This window comes from Colius striatus, chromosome 29 (assembly GCF_028858725.1).
Source record: "Colius striatus isolate bColStr4 chromosome 29, bColStr4.1.hap1, whole genome shotgun sequence".
Taxonomy (NCBI): Eukaryota; Metazoa; Chordata; class Aves; order Coliiformes; family Coliidae; genus Colius; species Colius striatus.
The window spans coordinates 323,334-346,878 of record NC_084787.1 but is presented as its reverse complement, the minus strand read 5'-3'; the positions used below and the strand labels follow the sequence as shown (position 1 = coordinate 346,878).

The window sequence follows — 23,545 nt, the reverse complement described above, 5'->3', positions numbered from 1 at the left end:
ATTAAGGGTCTATTTTCATATCTACTGGGAATAACAGGAATAGGAGCATCAGGGCATGGCTGCTCCCACGTGGAAGCAGTTAACCCAGCAATCTCAGCAGAGGAAAGCCAGGCATTGTTATGGGCATTCCTGTTCTGCATCTTAAAAGCAGCAGGAAGATGCTTCTTGCAAAAGTAGATGAGGAGACACTTTCTCCTTCTCAAATGAGGAGCCAGGATGTGAAGTGGCAACTGTTGAACTTCTGTAACTGACCCCCTTGCATTACACACAGCTCCAACTCAGCATCAGTAACAGGAACAGCTGGGGAGTTCTCCCAACAATTAACACTGAAGTGCTTTAAAGATCTGTCCTGGTCCATCTGCATTCCTGCACACCTCCAGCCCTCAGCTTCCTCGTCAGCCCTTAGTCGTCTCTCTGGTGGATAAATGTAATTACATCTCTGTAACTAATTTGGCAGCCTGTGTTCAAACTCCGTCTGCTGGAGAGCTGAGAGCACCAGTCCCACCTTCATGGAGCAGCAGATGGCTCTGGTTTACAGCCACCACAGTGACACAGGCACCTCTCCTCTGCTCTCAGCCCCCCAGCAGCCTGAGCAGTTTTGCCTCTGGATGGCAGAATAGGTTCAGATCCTGAGATGAACGGAGGGTTTAAGGTTCAGATCCTTGCTGCCACCAGATCTCACCTCATTCCTTGCTGCCAATTCCTGTCTGTGGATGTGGAAACACGTTCCCTGGGAAGTGCCCATGAGACTTGTGACGATTAAGGAGGGATCCTTATGACTCTCTTTGCACTGGATCCATTCCCCAGCAGCCTCTGCCTAGCACAGCGCTGCACAAACAATGTGAAGGAGCTGGGTGCTCCCAGAAGCGCTGGGTACCCAAGGAGATGCTTGGTGTGGGCAGCAGCCTTCTTGGTGCTTGGCATGACCTGGCAGAACAGCCACGCAGCCTCCTTCAGGGCCACTGTTTCAGCACTCAAGTGCTCAAATGCTCAAGTTCAACTCAATGCTCAAGTTCACTGCTGGTCTCTCAAACAGGGAACACCTTCTAGGCAGAGGCACCACAGTGCTGATGCCAATTGGATGAGGAAGCAGCAGGATCCAACTCCAAGCACAGCCCAGCAGGTCCTGTCATAGAGGGCCAATCTTTCAATAGGGTGCAGCATTCTTTGGGTGCCTGGTGATGTCTTCTGAGCCTGAGGATTTGCATTCTCACCATCAAGCTGTTATCACTTTTGGGCCCTGTCTGCCCTCTCCCTTCACATGAGCCCCTTTCTTCAGCTTAGATGCAGTAACAGTGAAATCTATGCCAATGGAGCATGCTAATGCACAACTTCCTTGCCTGTTTGCACCTTTTGCTGGAGCAAATCCAGGGCTGCTGCAAACACAAAAGGATTCATCACTCTCCAGCTGTCTGCAGACTGCAAACCAAGAGCAGTGTTTGACAGTGAGGAATAATTAGCTTGCCAGCTTTGCTTTATCCACATTTCAAATCCAAAAGGGAGATAAAGCCACAGTAGCAATGGCTCAGGAGAGGAGAGCACCTAGTGCAGCTGGAAGCTCCCTCACCCTAGGAGAGATGAGCCTGGGGCAGCCAAGTAGAGGGGTGAGAGGCATTGCAAATGCCATCTGCCCCCATCTCCCTGCTGGCAAATGCCATCTCCCCCATACCCCTCTCCAATTCATTCCTCTCCAAGGGTCAGATTTAGTTACAAATGGTCCTGAGATGCCCAACCAAAACCTGACAATCGTGGTTCCTGTCCAGTGTGTGGAGAAGCAGCACCAAGTGCATTCTGTGCCAGTTTATTTCACTCATCCTTCCCACCTCTTTAACTTAATTAAATTCATTCATTTAATGCAGGGGGATTGGACTGGATGATCTCCAAAGATTCCTTCCAACCCCCACCATTCTCTGATTCTAAACAGATTCAAGGGTCTCATCTTTGATCCTCTGAGGACCATCTCCACGGTTCTCCCAACAAAGCCCCCCCCAACTCCCCCTTTTGATTTGACTCAGCTTTTACCATGTGGGGCTTTTTTTTAGATTTGGGTTTTTTGGTTGGTTGTGTTGTGTTTTGTTGGGTTTTTTCTCTTATATTGTGAGTGTGGCTGGATCACAAGTGATTAACACCAGCCTGGGCCACCCCTGCCCCTCTTCCCGCTGGAGACCGAGCTCCTTCTCTGCTCCTTTCCCACAAATGACCATCTTGGAGAAAACTTTCTCTGTCCACATATAGATGCCTTGGTAACCCCCACCCAATACATGCCTCCATTCCCATATTGCTCATGTACTACTTTGTTTCAGCTAATTATCATAGACTGGGATACTCAGAAGCTTCTGCTCATCGTTCCTCTGTATTTTGCCAGTGTCTTGCAGCCTTAAGTCACGGATCTTAACAGGAGAGCAGAGCTCATGCCACTGAAGTTACCCTGACAGGTTGACTGTTATGAGCATCCAGAAGAGCTCATAAATTGGTGTTGCCTTTGGCTGGATCTCCTTTGCCTTTGGCTGGATCTCATTCCTTTGGTTTGCTTACGAGGACATCACGTGTGCCAGTGGCAGAGACCTCGCTGAACGGGTGATTTATCACAGCAGCGCCTCCCTGTTTGTCTGTTTCTTGTCAGAGCAGAGTGAATTTTGGCCCATGTGTCCAGAGGGCACAAGATGACGTTTTGAGGGAGTTACACATGTGTCAGAAACCACTCAAAGCCATTTCTCTCTGAGCAAGGGGCCTGCGTTCAGGCACTTTAATTGGCACTCTTGGCCTTTGGTGCAGAGCTGCCTGCACACCAAGTTTATGTCTCATGTCAGTGTGAAAGGATACTTCTTGGTTTCCTGAAGGCAGCACAACGCTCTCCTTCTTGTCTCTTCTGACAAAAGTCTCCTCTAAGCAGATGTGGTGATTTGAACCGTGGAGCCTGGAGTCTCAGCCTGTCAGAGCTGCCACGACGCAGCAGCACGGCAGCGAGCCCAAAGGACCAAGTGCAACTGCAGGCTCTGGTGAGGACCCAAGAACTGGAGAAAGACAAAGAACTTGGACACATCTGCTAACATGAAGTCATCTTGTCAACCAATTGCACAGCCAGAAAGCTGGTAGAGCTTTTGAATGGCTGCTGCTGCTTCCGCAGTGGTGAATTAGATCACTGTGAGAGCACTTTAGAGCTGGATGGAAAACTCAGTTGCTCTCCTGCCAATTTCAGCACGTAAGTGGAATTAACACTTGCTTGAGCTGCACTCTCCAGCCATGTGCAAATGTCCCTAGTGCCCTGTCTCCAAGGGATTTTGCTCTCTGGGAACTGTGTGTATCTGAGCTGGCAGAAGGCAGGCAGAGGTGAGGTCTTGCCGCACGCACGGCACCAAGAGCAGCACCACGGGAACAAGAACCCACTTTGGCCTTAGTGCTTCAGGCAATTTGGAGCTGCATCTGAAAAGCAAGAGCTGAGAGCACTGAGAGGCAGTGGCTCGTGTTTGTTTTGTTCCTAGGAGGTGGACAAAACTGCCAGGGAAGGAGGTTTGGAAAGCTGAAGGGGAGATCGGGTGCTGGAAGCAGGAGCCGTGCTCCCGCAGAGGAGAGGGGAGTGTTTATTTCACCGTCGGATCTTTAAAGCCCAGGTTGACAACAAGAACCATCCCACTCCTTCTGCCTTCACATGACACAAGATCTGGATGAGACTGGTTTGCTGGCTCGTGATGCAGTCGAGACCCAACGTTGAGAAGAGGCTTCCAGCTTTGACATCTACAAAACGAAGCAGCAAGAGAGCTCCAGGTTGAATTTCAGCATCCAAGCCTTGGACATTCAAAGCCTACCTGGATGAGTTTCTGTGTGACCTACTTTAGGTGGTCCTGCTCTGGCAGGGGGCTTGGAATACAGGTGACCTTTAGAGATCCCTTCTGTGAATGAGCAGTGCAGAGCAGGGGGCACCTCCTGGAAGTGAGTCAGCTCATGCTGGGACAAGTGTCTGCTGCTATGGGAGTCATTCCCCTGTCTTGCTGCCGGCTATGAAGGGACCAAGACCTGATGGAGACATCTACTTTGCAGTTGTCTTTGGATAGGTGACTCTCACCAGCAGGTTTGACAGCGATGAGGGCTCAGCAGAGATTCTGCATCCCTACAGGAGGGGTGGCAATAGGTATCTGTGCTCTGAATTGACTGGGAACCACAATGCTCTGTGGGATGCAGCAGGATTAGCATTAAATTCAACGTGCCTGGGACCACCCTCAGGTATGGAGGCTAAACTTTAGTGGTGGGCTTTGTACCTATGCCATTCAACTCTTTCCAGAATAGGATGTCCCCAACTGGAGCCTCTTGGGAACAGTCCTAGCAGCGAGGAGAATGCCCCAGGGCACTTTTCTGTTTGCCTCCCTGCATCCCCCTCTCAGGCATCCCCAGGCTGCTGGGCTGCACCCTCATCCCCGGCGTGGCTGGAGCAGCAGCACACCACAAAGCTCAACCCCAGCAGCGAGGGCACACAGCTGGGACGTGGCCTCAGCTACTGAACTCATCTTTGGGTGGGAAAACCCAGCATCCTCTGGCTGTGATAAAGCTGTTCCCTAGATGCCTGCCCTTGTGCTCTGAGGGTGAGGCTGAAGCAGCATATCGATTGGAGACAAGGCTGGATAAGGGCTTTATCTGGGATGTCTCAGTCTGAGAAGAAAAATTGAAGCATATTTCTGTCTGGTCATCCCACCCTGGTCTTAAGGGGCTGCCTTGCCTGGATCCTCCACCAGCTTGCACTGTTATCAGCCCTGCCTTGTTATCACAGTTCCTTAGGTGACAACGTCTTCCAGCCTCAAGAGAAGAAAGCAATTGCTTATCAGTTGAAACCTGCCGCATGCAGCCTCCGTTCAGGAGACTTACCATGAGTAAGGGACGTTGCAACGATGCACCCGGAGGATATTCAGCTTGTATGAAACGCCGGGTGGTGAATGGCTGGGAGACCGCTGCTCCCCAAAATGTCTTTAGGAGAAACAGATGGGTTTTTCTAGGCACCGGCAGACACCGCTGCACCCACATCAGCTGCACCTTGGCATCGAAACGGCAGGGAAAGGTGGACCGAAAGGATTCTACACCGTCCCTGGGATGGGGCTGTCGGGCAGAAGCTGCACGTGGAGGATTCTGTGCCCTCCCTCCGCCCGGCAGCTTTGGCTCGCCACAGTTTTTGCTGCTCTACCACGGGATTTCGCACGGGATTTTGAGGAGAAACACAGAGTAACAGTGGCACCAAGTGGTGATGGCTGGGAACCGAACTGAACACGCCATTCGGGGACGTTACAGACACGTTAGTAAATCCAAGACCTGCCATAAAACTCTTTCTAGCCAGGGCAGCCCACACTATGACCTGGGAGCGGTGGAAGCCCAGCCCGGCTCCTCTCCCCGCTCCCCCCTCGCCTCCACCCGGCTCGTTCATCCCTCCCCGCGGCCTCTGCCCTCCCCTTTGTGCAGAGCCCTGGCCGCCACCCCCCTTCCCATGCAACCTCCGGCCGGCCCGGGCGGAAAGGGCAGTCCGAGAGGGGACAAAGGCAGCGGGGGAAGCGCCGGGAGCTGCGGGAGCGCCGGCGGACACGGAGGGAGCCGCAGAGGAGCGGACGAGCGCAGGCGGGAGGAGAAGGTGCAGAAAGTTAAAGAGTGGGAAGGGAGAGGACGGAAGCTGGAGGTGCGGGAGGTGCGTGGCCGGAACCGACGCGGCGGCTCAGCGCGGGGCTTTGTGCGTGGAACGGTCCCCGGAGAGAAGCGTGGCCGGGGGCTGGTCCGAGGGCAGCGGGGGCTGGTCCGAGGGCAGCGGGGGCTGGTCCGAGGGCACCGGGGGCTGGTCCAGGGGCACCGGGGGCTGGTCCGAGGGCACCGGGGGCTGGTCCAGGGACACCGGGGGCTGGTCCATGGGCACCGGGGGCTGGTCCGAGGGCACCGGGGGCTGGTCCGAGGGCACCGGGGGCTGGTCCGAGGGCACCGGGGGCTGGTCCAGGGGCACCGGGGGCTGGTCCAGGGGCACCGGAGTCTGGTCCGAGGGCACCGGGGGCTGGTCCAGGGGCACCGGGGGCTGGTCCGAGGGCAGCGGGGGCTGGTCCAGGGGCACCGCGAGCCGGGGGCTGGTCCGAGGGCACCGGGGGCTGGTCCAGGGGCACCGCGAGCCGAGGGCTGGTCCGAGGGCACCGGGGGCTGGTCCAGGGGCACCGGGGGCTGGTCCAGGGGCACCGCGAGCCGGGGGCTGGTCCAGGGGCACCCGGGGCTGGTCCGAGGGCAGGGGGGGCTGGTCCGAGGGCAGGGGGGGCTGGTCCAAGGGCACCGGGGGCTGGTCCACGGGCACCGGGGGCTGGTCCGAGGGCAGCGGGGGCTGGTCCAGGGGCACCGGGGGCTGGTCCACGGGCACCGGAGTCTGGTCCGAGGGCAGCGGGGGCTGGTCCGAGGGCAGCGGGGGCTGGTCCAGGGGCACCCGGGGCTGGTCCGAGGGCAGCGGGGGCTGGTCCAGGGGCACCCGGGGCTGGTCCACGGGCACCGGGGGCTGGTCCGAGGGCAGCGGGGGCTGGTCCAGGGGCACCGGGGGCTGGTCCAGGGGCACCGGGGGCTGGTCCACGGGCACCATCAGCCGGCGGACGCCGTGTCCCAGGTGGGTGCGGAGCGGGCACAGGCGGCAACAAAGTACAAACTTGTCGGAAGGGGGAAAGAAAAGCCGAGACAAGCCAGGCCTGGGAGCTTGTAATTACTGCAGAGGGGAATGTATGTGAGTGCCAAGCGGGAGCGATGGCGCTGGGGTTAGCGGCCGACTCGCGCGGCTCTTTGTTGCGGTTGGTGGGGTTTTGTTGTTCGTTTGTGTTTATTCTGTTCGGGGAGGGGAAAAAGAAGAGAAAACACGAACCATTGGGATTAGAAAGACCCTGGAGGTGTAAGGGGCTAAGAGCTGCCCGCTCTGGTGCTCGGGACGGTGTCTCCGCCTGGAGAAACTGGGCACGGCGCCTTCACCGCCATACCGGCGGAGGGTGCCAGTTTGCAGCTAAAAAAGCCATTGTAGGGATTAGATACCGACTTTTTCTTTAAAAGAAAACAACGTGTTGCTTTGTTAGAGTCGGGCAGATTGGCTTAACTCTGAAGAAGAGATTTGGAAAGCCTCCAGGCTGTAAAATCCGCTCTGAACGTACGCGATGGCTCCGTCACAGCTCTGTGGGGCTCGTGGTGCACAGGGATCATTAACCCCACTTTTCTGTGAAGAATAGAAACAGAGGGACGGGGTTTTTCCCTTCTGGATGCTTCAGCTGAAACGTTTGTTGCGACAGGCCCCAGAGCAGAGATGTCTTGGTGACGGGGTTTGCGTGTGAGGTTCGATTCCGTGGCTACAGTCGCACACGTGTGTGGGGAAGGTGTTGTTTCTTGGAGGGTGGCAGCAGGGGAACGTCTAACCTGCTTTCTGGTGGACCCTTTGAGTGTTTCTAAAGGTGCATTTTCAGGATCTCTGGCTGGTTTGGGTTCCCCACGATGCCTCTGTTTTGCAGAGGGAGGGAACATCAGGGGTCACTGACTGCATTCTCCACGCCTGTGTGTGTGCCGAGAGGTGTATGGTTGATAGTGCCAAATGTGAGCCAGCAACGTGCCCTCGTGGCCAAGAAGACAATGGCAGCCTGGGAGGCATCAGGAAGAGTGTGGGCAGCAGGTTGAGGGAGGTTCTTCTCCCCCTCTACTCTGCCCTGGTGAGGGCTCATCTGGAGTCCTGTGTCCAGCTCTGGGCTCCTCAGCTCAAGAGGGACGGGGAACTGCTGGAGAGAGGCCAGTGCAGAGTCACCAAGATGATCAGGGGACTGGAGCATCTTTCATACAAGGAAAGGCTGCAGGAACTGGGGCTGTTTAGTCTGGAGAAGAGGAGACTTATTAACATGTATAAATATCTAAAGGGTGGGTGTCAGGAGGTTGGGACATCCCTCTTTTCTATAGTAGCCAGCAACAGGACAAGGGGTCATGGGATGAAGCTGGAACACAAACAGTTCCACTTAAACATAAGAAAAAGCTCTTTCAGTGTTTCAGTGAGGGAGCCCTGGCCCAGGCTGCCCAGAGGGGTTGTGGAGTCTCCCTCCTTGGAGCTCTTCAAGACCCACCTGGACATGTTCCTGTGTGACCTGACCTAGGTGACCCTGCTTCTGCAGGGGGTCGGACTGGATGAGCTCTAAAGGTCCCTTCCAACCCCACCATTCTATGATTCTGAGTTTTAGAACATCCTTGTGGGATAGCAAGGGGCAGGATTTTATCCTTTGAGGTTTATTTAGTGGGAGTTTTCCAGGCCTGGGGTCGTGAAAGTCAGTCCCACACCATCCGAGAAGGGAGGTGAGGACACAGCGTACGGTTACTGGGGATATTTGTTCCCTCACATTTCATCTGGGCACGCGGCAGTGCCCCAGCCTAATGTGTGGAGGACACAGATCTGTGGGGAATGGAGGATTTAATATGTGACAATACAGTTGTGTAGACCAGTCAGGGCCAGCCTAGTCGGTGATGGGGCGTTCTCAAGCCGGTAAGAGCTAGCTTAGCTTGGGCCACGTCAACGTAACAGCTCCTGGTTTCAGGTAGCGTTTGTTCTAAGCCAGTCATGTTGTAGTTGGTGTCTTGCCTTTCACAATCGTCCCTAATTAAGAGCACACTTGGGAGCAAGTGATACCCTGCCATTCACACAGTGTAGAAGCACCGAGTGTGTCTGTTCACAGCAAGGAGTCGCGTCACGGAGCCGAATCCTTCGCTCAGCAGATGTAAAAGGATATTTCCTGTTGTTTTCATGTCATCCTAATTCTTTTCCAATGCAAGAGGCACCCAGAGACACGTTAACCCGTGACTGACAGCTTGCTTAAGATGAAAATGCGATAGCTGCTCTCTTTTTCCCCTCTGTTACAGAGCTTTCCTCCTCATTGTTGCCATACAGCGCTGAACGCTAAATCCTCTTCATCCCTCTCGGCTTCTGAACCGAGGATGCTGCGATGATGCTGAGGGGGATGCAGCAACCAGCTCTGCTCCAGGGTTTAGCTCTGCCCTCGGTCGAGCCTCAGACAGCGCTGAGAGGTTGCCAGAGACACAGATGAGAGCCTGCAGCCACGTTTTTGCTGCATCCCTGCTGCCGAGCGAGATGTGCATCGTACCCACAGTGAACAGCCCTTCCCCGTGGAAGAAGGGGATGCTCGGGGATACTGATTCGTGAGGGAGATCGATCCGGGCGCTGGGCTTTCACGCTGCCTGGGACGTGTGCAGCGAGCGTGGGGTGCGCAGACCCCTCCGGTGATGTGGGAGCTGCGGGGGTTTCAGTTCCGGTGCCGACACTGAGCTCACGGTGAGGTCTCTGTGGCGCAATGGACGAGCGCGCTGGACTTCTAATCCAGAGGTTCCGGGTTCGAGTCCCGGCAGAGATGATCTCCAGGCAGGTGTCTGTTTTCTTTTCATGCCTGGTCCCTTACAGGTCCTGATCCCTTCCGTTCCTAACGCCCCAGATGGCTTCAGATGGGCCGATAATGGCTTTTTACAGCATCATGCCTGATGTGCATAAGTCATAAAGCATCTCTCTCCCATCATCTTCTTCATTCCCTTTGGGGTCTCCCAAAGAACAAGGTGCTTTTAACTGAGCTTCTTACCCAGTGCTGCCTGTGGGTCCCGACTTTGACGCCTTCCTGGGTAAAGTACCGCGCTTTCCAGTGCTTTCAGGTGGTTGGGCAGCGGTTTAGAGCCTTCAGCTGATGTTTCCTGGGGTGAACACAGCCATTTTTTGTTAAGTGTGTGGCAAAATAAATGTAGGTTTCTATTTCCAACCCAGAAATGCTTTGTCTGTGCACTTACTCGTCGTGTTTTCACTCAGAAGACACACGTTTGCCGTGAATTGTCTCTCCATCCTTTCGGGTGTCCTGAGCAGGCTTTGTTCCCTTCCAAGCTCACAGAATCTCTCCTGTCTCTTTGGGAAGAGCAAAATAGCCCAGCTTTGAAAAAAAACAAAAAAGCAACCCCTTTGGGGAAATTCAGGAGGGAAATGCAGGTGGTTTGAGGGGCATTGCTCTGGATTATCCAGCGTGGGGAGGTTGTAGGGAGCAATCCCGTGCATTTTGCATGCTCAGCTCCTGTGGAAAATACAGGCTGCTGGTGGAAGTTCTGCCACTGCATCTGGGAGCTGCAAGAAAGCAGGGAAGCAGACCCCACCTAGACAGCAGAGGTTTGAGGCAGTGAGGAAATGCTGGGGGTGGTTCCTCCCTTCTCTCCTGGCTCCTCTCACTCCCATCCTTTGGGACTTAGGACTGTGGGGCAGCTGTGGGGGTCGTGGGTGGGCACTGCCCCAGCTCCCTGGGCAGCCTGGCACAGGGCTGACACCCCTCTCAGGGAAACAGCTCTGCCTCAGCTCCAGCCTCAACCTCCCCTGGGGCAACTGGAGCCCGTTTCCTCGTGTCCCATCCCTGTCTTCTGCAGCTACAGCACAGCAAGACCTTCCCAGCTCTGGGTGGCAGTTTGCACAAGCAGCTTGAAATCAGAGACTCATTTGGGTTGGAAAAGACCTTGAAGGCCATCAAATCCCAGCCCAGCACTGACCCACAGCCCCCAGCACCTCAGCCCCACGGGTCTGGGATCCCTCCAGGGCTGGGCACTGCCCCAGCTCCCTGGGCAGCCTGGCACAGGGCTGACACCCCTCTCAGGGAAACAGCTCTGCCTCAGCTCCAGCCTCAACCTCCCCTGGGGCAGCTCCAGCCCCTTTCCTCTTGTCCCATCACTTGGGAGCAGAGATTTACTCCCCTCCAGCCACAGGCTCCTGTGAGGGAGTGTCACAGAGTGCTGCTGGCTGCCCTCAGGCTCCTCTTCTCCAGCCTCAACACCCCCATTCCCTCAGCCCCTCCCCAGCCCCTTGTGCTCCAGCCCCTTCCCCAGCTCCGTGCCGGGCTCTGGCCACGCTGCAGCCCCTCAGTGTCCGTGTGGCAGTGAGTGAGGGCCCAGCACAGGGGACAATCCCTGCCGCGCCGCCTCCCCCAGCCGGGTCCCTCGGTGGCCGCTGGGGGGCAACATGGCGCCGGCGCGTTCCCGCGCTGCGGCCTCGGCCCCGCCCCCCCCGCGGCCATGGCGGCGCCTGGGCCCGGATCCAGCGACGCGCCCACAGCCGGGATGGGGCAGCGCTTGGAGCCGCTGCAGTCCCAGCCCTGGCCTCACCCTGCCCTGCCCAGCGCTGACCCACAGCCCTCAGCAGCTCAGCTCCAGGGCTTTGGGATCCCTCCAGGGCTGGGCACTGCCCCGGCTCCCTGGGCAGCCTGGCACAGGGCTCACACCCCTCTCAGGGGTAAGGTTTCTCCCCCAGCTCAAATTTAAACCTCCCCTGGGGCAGCTGGAGGCTGTTTTCCCTTGTCCTGGCATTCATTGCTTCATTTTCCCTCACTCGGCCACCAAACAGTCATTTTTTCCCTTGAAACGCCACCAAAAAAATGCTTTCCCCACCAAAACCCACTTTTACCCCTCGGAAGTCCACCAAAAAAACACTTTTCTCCTTAAAAATCCACCAAACCCCACTTTTCCCCCTCAAAACCCCACCAAACCCCACTTTTCTCCTGAAAACCCCACCAAACCCCAGTTTTCTCCTCAAAACCCCACTTTTCCCCTTCAAAACCCCACCAAACCCCACTTTTCTCCTCAAAACCCCACCAAACCTCACTTTTCCCCCTCAAAACCCCACCAAACCCCACTTTTCCCCCACCAAACCCCACTTTTGCCCCTCAAAACCCCACTTTTCTCCTCAAAACCCCACCAAACCCCACTTTTCTCCTCAAAACCCCACCAAACCCCACTTTTCCCCTCAGAATCATGGACTTGTTTGGTTGTGGAAGCCCCTGAAGCTGCTGCAGTCCCAGCTCTGCCCTCACCCTGCCCAGCCCAGCACCGACCCCTCATCTCCACGGCTGCAAAGGACTGTTTCCCTCAGAGGGGTGTCAGCCCCTGTGCCAGGCTGCCCAGGGAGCCGGGGCAGTGCCCAGCCCTGGAGAAGACACTTAGGGGAGGGACAGATGCTCCCTCCTGGCGTCCCCACGGGCCATCCCGCAGCCCCCGTGCCAGAAGGAGTGAGCAGGGCTCAGTTCCCTGCCATCCCAGGCTGGGAGCAGCGCTGACATCTGCTGCACAGAGAGAAAAGAGGAAGGAAATGGCTTTTGTTAGTGTTGTGACGATGCTGCTGCTGATGCAAAGAAACAAGCCCAGCTGAAGAGAAGCCTCTGTGTTGCCCTAATGACTGTGCCTCAATGCACTTCTGTTTTTTGCTGGAACACAGCAAACGCCCCTGGCGCAGGAGGAGAAAGTGCTTTGGTGCTGAGCTGAGGGAGCCCTGGCCCAGGCTGCCCAGGAGGCTCCTTCTCAGGAGCTTCCCAAACCCACCTGGACACGTTCCTGTGCCCCCTGAGCCAGGGGAACCTGCTTGAGCAGGGGCTGGGGGAGCTCTAGAGATCCCCTCCTACCCCCATCACTCTGGGGCTGTGAAGCAGTGCTGGAAGCCTGGTACCTGCTGCTTTGTGTCTCACACCAGCCACGGCCCCACGTCGGTTCCTCTTCCTGGGGAAAACACAAACTTGTATTTCAACAGATAAACCAGCTCAGGCACAGCAGCATGGAATGCAACAGCAGCATGGAATGCAACAGCAGCATGGAATGCAACAGCAGCATGGAATGCATCAGCAGCATGGAATGCAACAGCAGCATAAAATGCAACAGCAGCATGGAATGCAACAGCAGCATGGAATGCAACAGCAGCATCAAATGCATCAGCAGCATGGAATGCATCAGCAGCATGGAATGCAACAGCAGCATGGAATCCAACAGTAACATGGAATCCAACAGTAGCATGGAATCCAACAGCAGCATGGAATGCATCAGCAGCATGGAATGCAACAGCAGCATGAAATGCAACAGGAACATCAAATTCAACAGCAACCATGTGCTTGAAGCCTGAAGGTGGAAGAAACCAAACCCTCTGTGGTTCTCATTCCTTTCTAGCAAGACCAGACTCATTCCCTGGCTCGTGCCAGGGCTGCATTCTGCAGGGGGCTGGACAAAGCAGAGCTGGATCCCACATGAATTGCCTTCTGCCACACAGCTCTCTAAACCAATGGCTCTTGAGTCACTGAGGGGAGGCTAGAAAACACCCCAAAAAGCATGGAAATACAAGAAAGGTGTTTCTTAGTAGGGCTATGGAAGCATTCTGCTTGGAAAAGAGCTTGAAGGTCATGGAGTCACCCTCCGGCCTCACCCTGCCCAGCCCAGCACTGACCCACAGCCCTCAGCAGCTCAGCTCCAGGGCTTTGGGATCCCTCCAGGGCTGGGCACTGCCCCAGCTCCCTGGGCAGCCTGGCACAGGGCTGACACCCCTCAAGCTCAAGCCAGCGTGGCTGGCTGGGTGCAGGGTGTGAGGCTTGGAGCTGGATTTGGGAGCTGGTGCTGAGGGTGGTGGTGGGTGCATAGGGGGTGCTGGGTGGGTGTAGAAGGGCTGTGGGGGTTGCAGGTGGGCACAGGGGTTGAGCTTGTACAGGCCAGGGGTGCCACACAGGCTGGTGGTGTGGCTGGACAGGGATGCCAAAGGGACACTGGTGGGACATCTGAGCAGATGAATGTCCCTGGAGATACACCCCAATCCCCCCATGCCTGCCCATGGAGTGCCCTGTGTCCCCTGTCCCCCAGGCACCAGGCTCTGGGGTGCCCCATTGTGCCCCCTCTCCATGGACCCCAACCCATCAGGTGCGTCCCCAGCCTCACTGCTCCCTGGCCATGCCCCCTCACCTCAGCCCATCCTCAGGGCTGTCCCCACAGTGCTCACTGTGTCCCCTCCAACCCCAAAACCAGCACCAAGACCACTCCAGCACCCACTGCTGCACCCTGGAGCTCGGTGAGGGGCTGGGCAGGCTGGGAGGGGGCCAAGGCACCAGTGCCCCATCCCTCAGGTCCCTCTCCACCAGCAGACAAGAGCTGCAGGGACACAAAGCCCAAGTGTGGGGTGCTGCCCACAACCCCCAAGTGCCACCCCAGCCTACAGCCCCCCTCTCAGCCACCCCTTGCCCTCAGGATGCCCCTGGGAGGGGGAACAGTAACCACGAGGCAAATGGATGTGTCATCCCTCGGGAGGAGCACGTCACACACACCCCATCAGGGGCTGGGCTGCTCCCGTGGCTCTTGGGGTACCCCAATCTGCTCTTGGGCACCCCAAGACCCAGTGGGGTGTGGGGCTGGGAGCTGAGCCAAGTGGGTCAGGGTTGTTTGAGAGGTGCTGGGTCACGGCCACGGGACGGGAGCTGCTGGGGACGCCGTGTCCTGCCAGCACATTCCTGCCTGAGTCACTGCCTGGGCAGGTCTGTGGCCACAGCCCCACAGTAACCCCACGGCAGCCCCACGCTGCTGCCACGTGAGCCCAGCAGCCCCACTGCACCCCAAACCACAGACTGGGGACAGCCCCCTCCCCTCATCTGTGTGCCCCCAGCCCCACTGCACCCCAAACCCCACAATGGGGACAGCCCCCTCCCCTCATCTGTGTGCCCCAGCCCCACTGCACCCCAAACAGACTGGGGGCAGCCTCCTCCTCTCCCTCCTCACATCTGTGCCCCCCCAGCCCCACTGCACCCCAAACAGACTGGGGACAGCCCCCTCCCCTCCCTCCTCACATCTGTGCCCCCCAGGCTCACTGCACCCCAAACCTCAGACTGGGAACAGCCCCCTCCCCTCATCTGTGCCCCCCCAGCCCCACTGCACCCCAAACCCCAGACTGGGGACAGCCCCCTCCCCTCATCTGTGTGCCCCAGCCGCACTGCACCCCAAACAGACTGGGGACAGCCTCCTCCTCTCCCTCCTCACATCTGTGCCCCCCAGCCCCACTGCACCCCAAACAGACTGGGAACAGCCCCCTCCCCTCATCTGTGCCCCCCCAGCCCTAAGCAGCCCATACACTCCCCCTCCCCCCAATTACAGACCCATAACCACGGGACTCTCCCCATGACCAACACCCTGTGTGTCCCCCCACAACATCCAACCCCAACACCCCGGCAGGGACACACACACACAGCTGGGGCATGTAGGTGAGGAGGAGGAGGAGGAGGAGGGAAGCTCCTGCTCGGGGCTGGGGGAGCCAGGGGAAGGAAGGGAGGAGGGGAAACGACACAGAGCCGGTACTTTCCCCCCCCCTCGGCGGGTTTTGGGGGCTGGGCTCCCGGATTCCCGGAAAGAGCCGCGTGCTCCGTGCACGTCAGCGCCCGCCCTTGTTGCCGGGCAGAGCTCAGCACCGGGCAGCGACCCAGGGCCCCCCCTCCCCGGAGCCCACGCGTGGCCCTGCCCGGAGTGGGGGTGGACACAGGCGACCACCCCCCGCCTCCCCTCCCCTTCAGCAGGGGGCTGAGGCCTGGCACACTCATTCCCTGACACACTCATTCCCCGACACCCCCGGCGAAACCCACAACCGAATATTTGGCACCTCAGCCCAAATGAGTCACCAACCCCCCCCCTTCGCGGGGACAAGCCCAGGAAGCCTTGGGAGGGGGGGTCATGTTGCCCCCAGGGATGTTTTTAGGGGGCCAGTGCTACCCCAGGAAGCCCCTTGAGCCTGGTTTAAGGTCCTGGCATGGGGAGGATTGATGGGGGTCCCATCCCTGCCCCATCCCCCTGCCTCAACCCCCATGGACATCCCCCCCCCCCAAAAAGGCAGTGGGAAGGGGCTACACTGTGCCCCCCCCGGGGGGCAAATTGTGGGGGGAAGCATTTGCCAGCCAGATGCTGGGGAGGGAGGCACAGACCCCAGATCACCCCTCTGAGAGGAGCAAAGGGATATTTGGGGCAGGGGCAGCCCAGAGTCTTGCCAAGAGCAATGACATGAACTGTTCTCTGAGCCCCTCATGCACCACTGAGCCACAAACAAGCAGGAATTGGGGCTTTTTTTTGGCCCAGCTGGGGGATTTTCTGCATTTGCATAGGGCCCCCACACACTTTCAAACCTTCCCCCCCCCACCAGATCCTGCTGCTGCATCCCCCCCCGCCTTCCCAGGCAAAAAGGGACCCTAAACAGGCCACACAGGGTGCTGAAGCCCCTTTTAACCTGGAACAACCTCCCCAATCATCCACAGCAGCTGCTTTAATCCACCCTCACACCTCCCCCCACACACCCTCCCCAAGCTTATTTACACCAAAGGTTCAGAGAAGTCGCGTCTGGTTCTGCGAAAAGCCCTGGCTGGGGAGAGGAAGAGGAAGCCCCTGGGTTTATCAGCACCCAACCAGGGCTTTTATCACACCCCTGTGGCTTCCAGGCAGCCCCAGCCCCTTTGCATGTTTCCATGGCAGAAGCCCAGCTTTGCATGAGCCCCCCACACCCCCCCCCCAGGGATCAAAGGGGCCCAAAATAACCCAACACTTGGTAATATCTGCAGAGCTGGGCTGCACTGGGGGCTTGGTTTGGGGAGGGAAGGTCTGGGCAGCACTGCAGGAAGGCTCATCAGTCCCTGAGGCTCCCAGCACTGCTGTGGGAGCAGGGAAGTGCTTTTTCACCTCAGGAGGGGGATTTTCTAGCTGAAGATCTCCCAGCAGAGCTGGGTGTGGCAGGACTAAGCTGTGAGGTGGGGCAGGGGCTGTGTCTGCTTCCTCCATCCCCAGGCTGCAGGAATTGAAAGTAAAAGGGGGGCAACCAGGGAAGAGGGAGGAGGATTTCCCTTAAAAAAGCCTCTTTGGCAGCTGCAACATCATCTTGCTCTGCCCAGGCAGAGGAGCAACAAGACTGATGCCAGAGAAGCAAAACCAGACAGGACATGAGCCCCAGGCTCTGGGATGAGTCTCCTCTCTTTGTGGGGGCCACTGACACAGAAGGCAACGAGCCCCAACCCACTGAAAGCCACAGGATGCCAGGAGAAAAGGCTGTTTCTGAAGGTGCAGACACTGAGCATGAGACACCTCACAAGATTTCCCCCACCCACCCACACAGAGTGTAGAGCAGCAGCTCTGGGAAGGCCCAAGGAAAGGGTGTCACCCTGAGCAGTTTCTTTTCACAGCCCACAGAAGCTTTCTAACAAGGCAGCAGCTCTGCAAGAGGCCACAGCAGAGCAGCAGCGTTTGACACATCAGCACCAGGAAAAGGGACAGTTTTACAGGAGAGGATTGTGAACAAAAAAAAAAAAGACATTTATTGACAAAAACCAAGTGCTTGTTCAGCAAACAAGCAAGGCCTGACAATAGCACCAAGCTCTCAGCTCTCCCACTCAGGGTTTCCTCATCAGGCATCACTCAGGCTGCAGGTCAAGCAGGATCTGGTCCTACTGAGTAGGAGCTCTCCAAGAACCAACTGATCCACAGTCAGAGGTGGGGGAGCTGCAAGCCCACCATGAAACAACACTCTGTCAGCTGGGGATGAGGGTCTGAGCCCAAGGGCCAGCACACAAAGCTGCAGATCTGAGCCAATGAGTTTTATTCTGCTCTTAGAACGTTTACATTCAAGCATCAGCTCCGTTTGACTCATGGCTTTAAAGAGGAGTAAAAAGGAGAGGGGTGAGGAAGCCACTCCCTTCCCACAGCTCCCCAGCTCAGAAGGGCAAGAACATCACCAACAAAGAAAAAAAAACCACCCTCCTCATTAAAACAAACAAACAACTTGTTGCCAGCTGGGGGAGGGGGGGACACAAGGAGAGAGTCCACTGATCCACACCAGGCCACTGCTCCTCGTCACACACTCCCTGGCAATGTTGCTCAAGTATGTCAGAGTAAAGGCTCACTTGGAGTCAAGGCAGGAGAAGGCTTTGCCACCCAAAAATAATATGCTACTTCACATGAGGAATGAAGTACAGTGCACCCAGAAGCAGTTTCTACCACATTCATAACAACACAACCCCCTCCTTTTTGTGTCTCTTGTTAGCTCTGTAAAAATGTACATATTTTACAGATTTATAGCTATTTACAGGTTCTTTACACAGCCTCCCCACGCCATGGGGGGTGAGGGTTTGTTTTTACATACTTACAAATTCACTCCCTCTTTTGAATCTGCCTGTGTGTGGTGTGGCCCAGCCCAGCCAGCTTGTGGTTCCCAGCCCTGAGCCCCACCTCACCCCAGCTGCCCCGAGGGGCCCTGCAAGGCTCCCAGCACCCCCACATTCTGGTAGTGGAGGGGAGGGAGGTATTGTCTGGGCTCTCCCACCTCTGGAAGGTGGATTTGTGCAGAGCCAGCAGTGGCAGAAGGCCCCAGGGTGGGCAGCACACCTGGGGAGAGGCTCAGCTTGGTACAACACCCAGTGTTTCTGCTCCAACAGAAAAGCCACAAGTTTAGGCAGGACAGCAGCAGCAGATGCTATTTCCAGCAACCCACAACCACCAGCCCTGAAAACATCTGCTCCACGCACAGCTGCTGCACCAGCCCAGAGGGCTCCAGTCCAGACAAGAGCTGCTGGTTCTCACTGGTTTGCTGCTAAAGCAGATCAGTTGCCTCCTGGACAGAGCTGAAGCAGTCCACTCGAGCTTTCTGTCATCCTCTCGAAGGAAGCAGAGCATCAATTCCTTGACTTTCTGTTCCCAAAAGCAATAAATCCTCATTGGTACCCACAATCTGACCAGATCACACCATCCTCCTTAGGAAAGCATTGCTCAGGGGATGCCTAAATACTCCTCTTGGGTCCAGCTTCGTAAGTACTCGCAGGAGGAAGGGATCAGCTCACCAGCCCCAAACAGAGCTGATCCACCCAGAGCTTTGTCCCTCTGCAGCAGACCCTGGCTCACCGGATCATGTAGGCCAAGCTCGCTCCCAGTCCAGCCACTCCTGCAAACGCCATCAGGACGTTCCTGATGCTGCCTTCCAGGTCCTCGACCCGAAAGAAGTCGACAAAGCCCTCCTAAAGAGAGAGAGAGGGGAAAGTAATATCCCTTCCAGGCAGCCTTCTTTCCCAAGGCTTGGGAAACCTTGCTCTCTGGCATAGGGGGCCCACCAGTGCACTCCCCCAGACTCGTTACAGCTACAGCTCTCTCCACTGAGGTGGCCATCAGCAGCTTCAGGAAGGCTCAGCACCCAGAACTGACTCAGTTTTGGGAACACTGTCCCATCTGTGATGGGCAGGGGCATATTTTTAGGCTAAGGCTGCTTGAGGCAGCATGTTGGAAGGAGCTCCTGAAAGAGCAGCACCTCAGCTTTGCAGAATCTCCAGGGCTGGGCACTCCCCCAGCTCCCTGGGCAGCCTGGCACAGGGGCTGACACCCCTCTCAAGGAATAAATTCTTCCTCAGCTCCAGTCTAAACCTCCCCTGGGGCAACTTGAGCCCATCGAAACCACATTTCAGACTGTGGTTTCAAACCAGAGCAGCGAGTCATCTCTGTGCTTGGCTGACACACACGTGGGTCAGAGAAAGAGGGAAAGACTGGCTTGTCCTGTGAGTGCTGAGTGAGGGCAGGCAGTGACTCACCCAGCCTCCCTGGCTCAGCAGCCACTCGCGCTTGGACGAGACGAGAGCATCCGTGATGATCCCTGCCAGGGAGCTGATGCACTTCTCCTGCTTTATGCTCTTCAGGTGTTTGGCAACAAAGGCACCGAAGGAGATGAGAGTCACCACACGACCCCAGTTTGTTACTCCATCACTGAACAGGTGGGCAGCCACTTCACACACTGACTGCAGATCTTCCTCCTTCTGGATTTCCAGCTTGCGGAGCATTCCTGGAAGAGAGGCTGCTTTAGAGGCAGGCACACGACATCAAACACTCCCCCCAAGGCCACCAGATGCAACCTTCACACTCTAAATCCAAAAGCTGCCATAGGCACTCACAACCAGAACCACAGAACCCTAAGGCTTGGACGGGATCCCTGAGAGATCATCTAGTCCAACCCCCTTGCCAAAGCAGGGGCTCCTAGAGTGGGTCACAAACCTACCACCAGCGTGCTGCCTGCTGCTGCAGAGAGCTCTGCTGCTCACACTCACCTGAGCCACACCAAAAACCCAGCCCCATAACCCATTTCTAGTTCCTTCCTCCCCACCCCACACGAGGGGAGGTAAAGCCCCAGCCCCTCAGGATCACAGCTCAGGGGTCGCTTTGCAGCTCAGCACGAGCTGGGTCACCTCTGGCCAGGCAGAATGAATTGGATTCATGTGGGGTGACTGTCCAGTGACTAGAAGAGCAGCATTCCCCCAGTTTGACCCACAGTGCCCCTTGATGAATAAGCAAACAGGACGAGCCTTGACGAAACTGAAAGGCGTTGCTTGTTGTTTTTCAAACCAGCAGGACGCCTTTCCTGAGGGCAGTTCCTTTTCTGCATGCATGAAAGCAACCATCCCTGCAGAAGCCTCAAATACCAACAACCAGCTCTCCTTGGGCTGAAGATTTCTCCCAAGAGTGGCTTATGCCACAAGCACATCCGTGAATGAAGCCAGGGGAATAACTCAGTCCTTTCACATCAGCACAGGGAAGAAAAAACGAAGCCCTTTGTGTTAAAAAGAGCCTCAAAAAGCCCCCCCATCCCCCCAAAAAAGCAACATCCTCCTGCAAGAAGGAAGGTGTTTCACCACACAGTCTCAGGAGGAAGTGTAGGTATTACCCTTCTCTGCCTGACACAATCCTGATGCGGGGTGAGACGTGACATGCTGAAAGCAATCCCAGCACCAGCCCCCAGGACCACCCCCACAGCTCATTTCCGAGTTACACAAAACCAGGTCAAACCGGTCAGTTGTCCCTTCCAGGCTGTTCTCAGGATGCTCTGCATGGGGACATTCACTCATCCAAGCCCAGCCACTGGGGTTTAAGCTTCTGTGACTACTCTAGGATTTATCAGAAGGGGGCAAAGATAGTAAAATAGCTCTAACCCGAGCACAATGTCCACCTGGGGGGACGATTTCTCCCCAGAAACCCAGCTCCACCCCACCCAGGGGTGTAAAGGAGTTGAACTCCCCGAGCTAATTCATCTTTGGACACTTGGGATTATTTGCATAGAGTCCCGCTGAGCAAAGCGGGATGGAAGGAGGAACTGGGGCTAATCTGTAACTACATTATCTCCTCTGCACACGCTACCAGCGGTTTTTTTCCACCTCCTAATCGAACAAAGTTCAGCGCTTCTCGGTCGCTTTTAACTCCCACAAAAACGGGGCCACATCCCATCCCGTAAATGACTCTCTCAGCCCCCACTCCCCCCCCGCCAACCCCCTTGCTGGGGTGGATGGGGGTGGTGCAAAAGGCTTCGCTCCAGTCCCAAGGGCCGGCTCCGGCCTAGGCCTCTCGCAGCCCACCCAGCCCGACGGCCCACCCACACGGCGGCGGGAGCGGGTGGGAGGGGAACACAGGAGCTCGCAAGGACCCACATTCCTGCGTTCCCCTCCACGAGGCACAATCCTCCCCCCTCCCCCAGCACCCCTCGCTGCCAATGGAGGGGACCGAGGCCTGGGAGCTGCCCCCAATGCGGGGGGAAGCGGGTCCCAGGCGCCTCCCGGCCTCCCCTGGCCCCTCGCCGCCCGCTTCCCGACCCCCGCGCCCGCCGGGGAGGAGCCGGCCGCCACCCACCTTGGAAAGCGAGCTCGTGTTTCTGCATGACGCCGTTACCGACCCTCCGCAGCGTTTCCAGCGCTTTCTCCATCACGGCATCGCCCGATCCTCCGGGCCGGCCGGGTCCCCCCAACAACCCCGGAAAGAACTTCTTGACGGCGGGCTCGGCCTCACCGGCCGCCTCCCTCAAATAACGGCTGATGAGCTCCAGCGAGTCCTGCCGCAGCCCGTCGGGCAGCTCCGGCGGCGTGCCGGGCAGCGAGCCTCCGGCGGGGCCGCGCTCGGGCTCGGGCTCGCAGCCGTCCAGCTCCTCCTCGGGGCTCCAGAGCGCGCCGGGCCGCGCCGCGTGAGGGGCCGCGCCGCAGCCAATCAGCGACCGGGGGGCCGCGGCCGGACCAATCAGCGAACGGGGTCCCTCGGCGGGAGCGGCGGCCCAGGGCCCCGCGGAGCCCAGCGCGGCCCGCGGCACCTCGGCGGCGGCGGCGGGCGGAGGCGGCGGCGGCGGGGCCGGACCCCCGGCAGCCGAGGCGGGAGCCAGGGCCGGGCCGCTGCCGCCGCCGCAGTAGAGGTTGAAGCCGATGAGAGCGTTCCGCCTCACGGCAAACATGGCGCCGGCTCACGCACCGACGGCTGAAGCTGCGCGGGGCGGCGGAGCCGGGGCCGCGTTATATGGAGGCGGTGACGCGGCGCGGGGCGGGGCGAGGCCGCGCCGGTTCCGCTTCCGCTGCGCTGAGGGAAATGGCGCCGGGGGGCGGCGGCCTCGTCTCGCCCCGCCGGGGCCGGGCCGGTACTTGGGGAGCGGGGAGGGAAGGGGTGACGAGTCGCCACGGTCGCGGTGTCGCCACGGTCGCGGTGTCGTCACGGTCGCGGTGTGTCCCCGCGCTGGGCGCGTCACGGCCCGGGAGGGTGACGCCGGCGCCGCCTCCCTGCCAACGCAGCCACGGCATCGGCAGCCGGGTGACGCCACACACACGGCACCGGGCCAAGGGCCGCGGCGCGCAGGGGGCTCCTCGCCTCTGGTTGCTCCTGCACGGGCAGCAGAGCCCGCTGGTGACTGCCCCGAGTCAAGGGACACGGGAGGCTCCTGCCCCAGCCCTGGCAGCGCTGTGCGGGATGCGGGAGGGTGGAAGGAGCTCCGGGTCATGGAATCAGAGAATGGTGGGGTGGAAAGAGATCAGCCAGCCCCAGCCCCGGATAAAGCAGGTTCCCCTGGCTCAGGGGCACAGGAATGTGTCCAGGGGGGGTTGGGAAGCTCCTGAGAAGGAGCCTCCACACCCTCCCTGGGCAGCCTGGGCCAGGGCTCCCTCACCTCAGCACCAAAGCACTTGCTCCTTGGGTTTAAATGGAACTGTTTATGCTCCAATTTATGTCCCTCAGCCCTTGTCCTGGCACTGGAGACAACAGAACAAACACTGACCCCAGCCTCCTGCCACCCACCCTTTAGGGATTGATCAACAAGGTGCCCCTGAGCTCAGGTGTCTGTTCCCCAGGCTCAACAGTCCCAGGGCTGCAGCCTTTCCTCCTCACACACATGTTGCAGCCCCTCAGCATCTTGGCAGCCCTGCACTGGCCTCTCTGCAGCACTTCCCTGTCTCTCCTGAGCTGGGCAGCCCAGCCCTGGCCACAGGACTCCAGCTGAGGCCTCCCCAGCTCTGGCAGAGCACAGGGGCAGCACAAGCTCCCTGGCCCTGCTGCCTACACGTGGGGAGAGAATATCAGTGCAGCTCCTCACGTGGGTCTTCTAGGGAAGATAAACACAGGAGCTGCCACTGAGGTCAGTGGGGGTTTTTAGGGGGGGGAAAGAACTGCACTGGGGTCCAGCAAGATACAAAACCACTTATCCCCCCACCCCCTGAAAGCTCTTCTTGTGGCCCCCAGGAATGTGTCCTTGTTGGGAAGCAGATTCTTGGCACAGGGAGCAATAACAGCACTGCTGGGCGCTGCTCCTGCACATTTCCCCAGCAGTGCCAAGCTTTTAGAGCACAAACAAACCCCAGCACATATTTGGCACAGGGCTGGAACAGCACGTCCCTGTGCAAACACCCAGCCCTGTGCAAAGCCCTGGCTGAGGGGTGGGGGTGTGGGGGGGAGATGCAGCCCTGAGGCA

General features: G+C 57.9%; 1 protein-coding gene and 1 non-coding gene across 5 annotated transcripts; one reads left to right on the top strand and one right to left on the bottom strand.

Annotated features, from left to right (window-relative positions):
• The first annotated feature begins 9,303 nt into the window (after positions 1-9,303).
• TRNAR-UCU (transfer RNA arginine (anticodon UCU)) lies at positions 9,304-9,377 on the top strand. The gene has a single exon. It is a non-coding gene; the product is annotated as a tRNA-Arg (tRNA).
• Positions 9,378-9,597: 220 nt separating this feature from the next.
• MCL1 (MCL1 apoptosis regulator, BCL2 family member) lies at positions 9,598-22,324 on the bottom strand. 4 transcript variants are annotated; one of them, XM_062016244.1, is made up of 5 exons: positions 21,457-22,322; positions 19,377-19,624; positions 18,700-18,812; positions 9,799-9,910; positions 9,598-9,705 (listed from the first exon to the last, which is right to left on the bottom strand). In XM_062016244.1, the coding sequence occupies exons 1-4, from the start codon at positions 22,043-22,045 to the stop codon at positions 9,814-9,816; spliced, it is 1,047 nt and encodes a 348-aa protein (XP_061872228.1). In that variant the 5' UTR covers positions 22,046-22,322; the 3' UTR covers positions 9,598-9,705; positions 9,799-9,813. The 4 variants fall into 4 exon arrangements, with proteins under 4 accessions (XP_061872228.1, XP_061872229.1, XP_061872227.1 ...); XM_062016245.1 differs by lacking the exon at positions 9,598-9,705 and adding an exon at positions 12,479-12,528 and having other exon boundaries at positions 9,828-9,910; positions 21,457-22,321; XM_062016243.1 differs by lacking the exons at positions 9,598-9,705; positions 9,799-9,910 and adding exons at positions 9,995-10,152; positions 12,479-12,528 and having other exon boundaries at positions 21,457-22,324.
• Positions 22,325-23,545: the final 1,221 nt, after the last annotated feature.

Coding starts and splice junctions, on each gene's coding strand:
- MCL1 (XM_062016243.1), bottom strand. CDS start 22,045: ATGTTTGCCGTGAGGCGGAACGCTCTCATCGGCTTCAACCTCTACTGC. Junction 18,813..19,376: donor TGCTGAGCCAGGGAGGCTGG/GTGAGTCACTGC, acceptor CTCTCTCTTTAG/GAGGGCTTTGTCGACTTCTT. Junction 12,529..18,699: donor AGCTTGGCCTACATGATCCG/GTGAGCCAGGGT, acceptor TGTTTTCCCCAG/GAAGAGGAACCGACGTGGGG.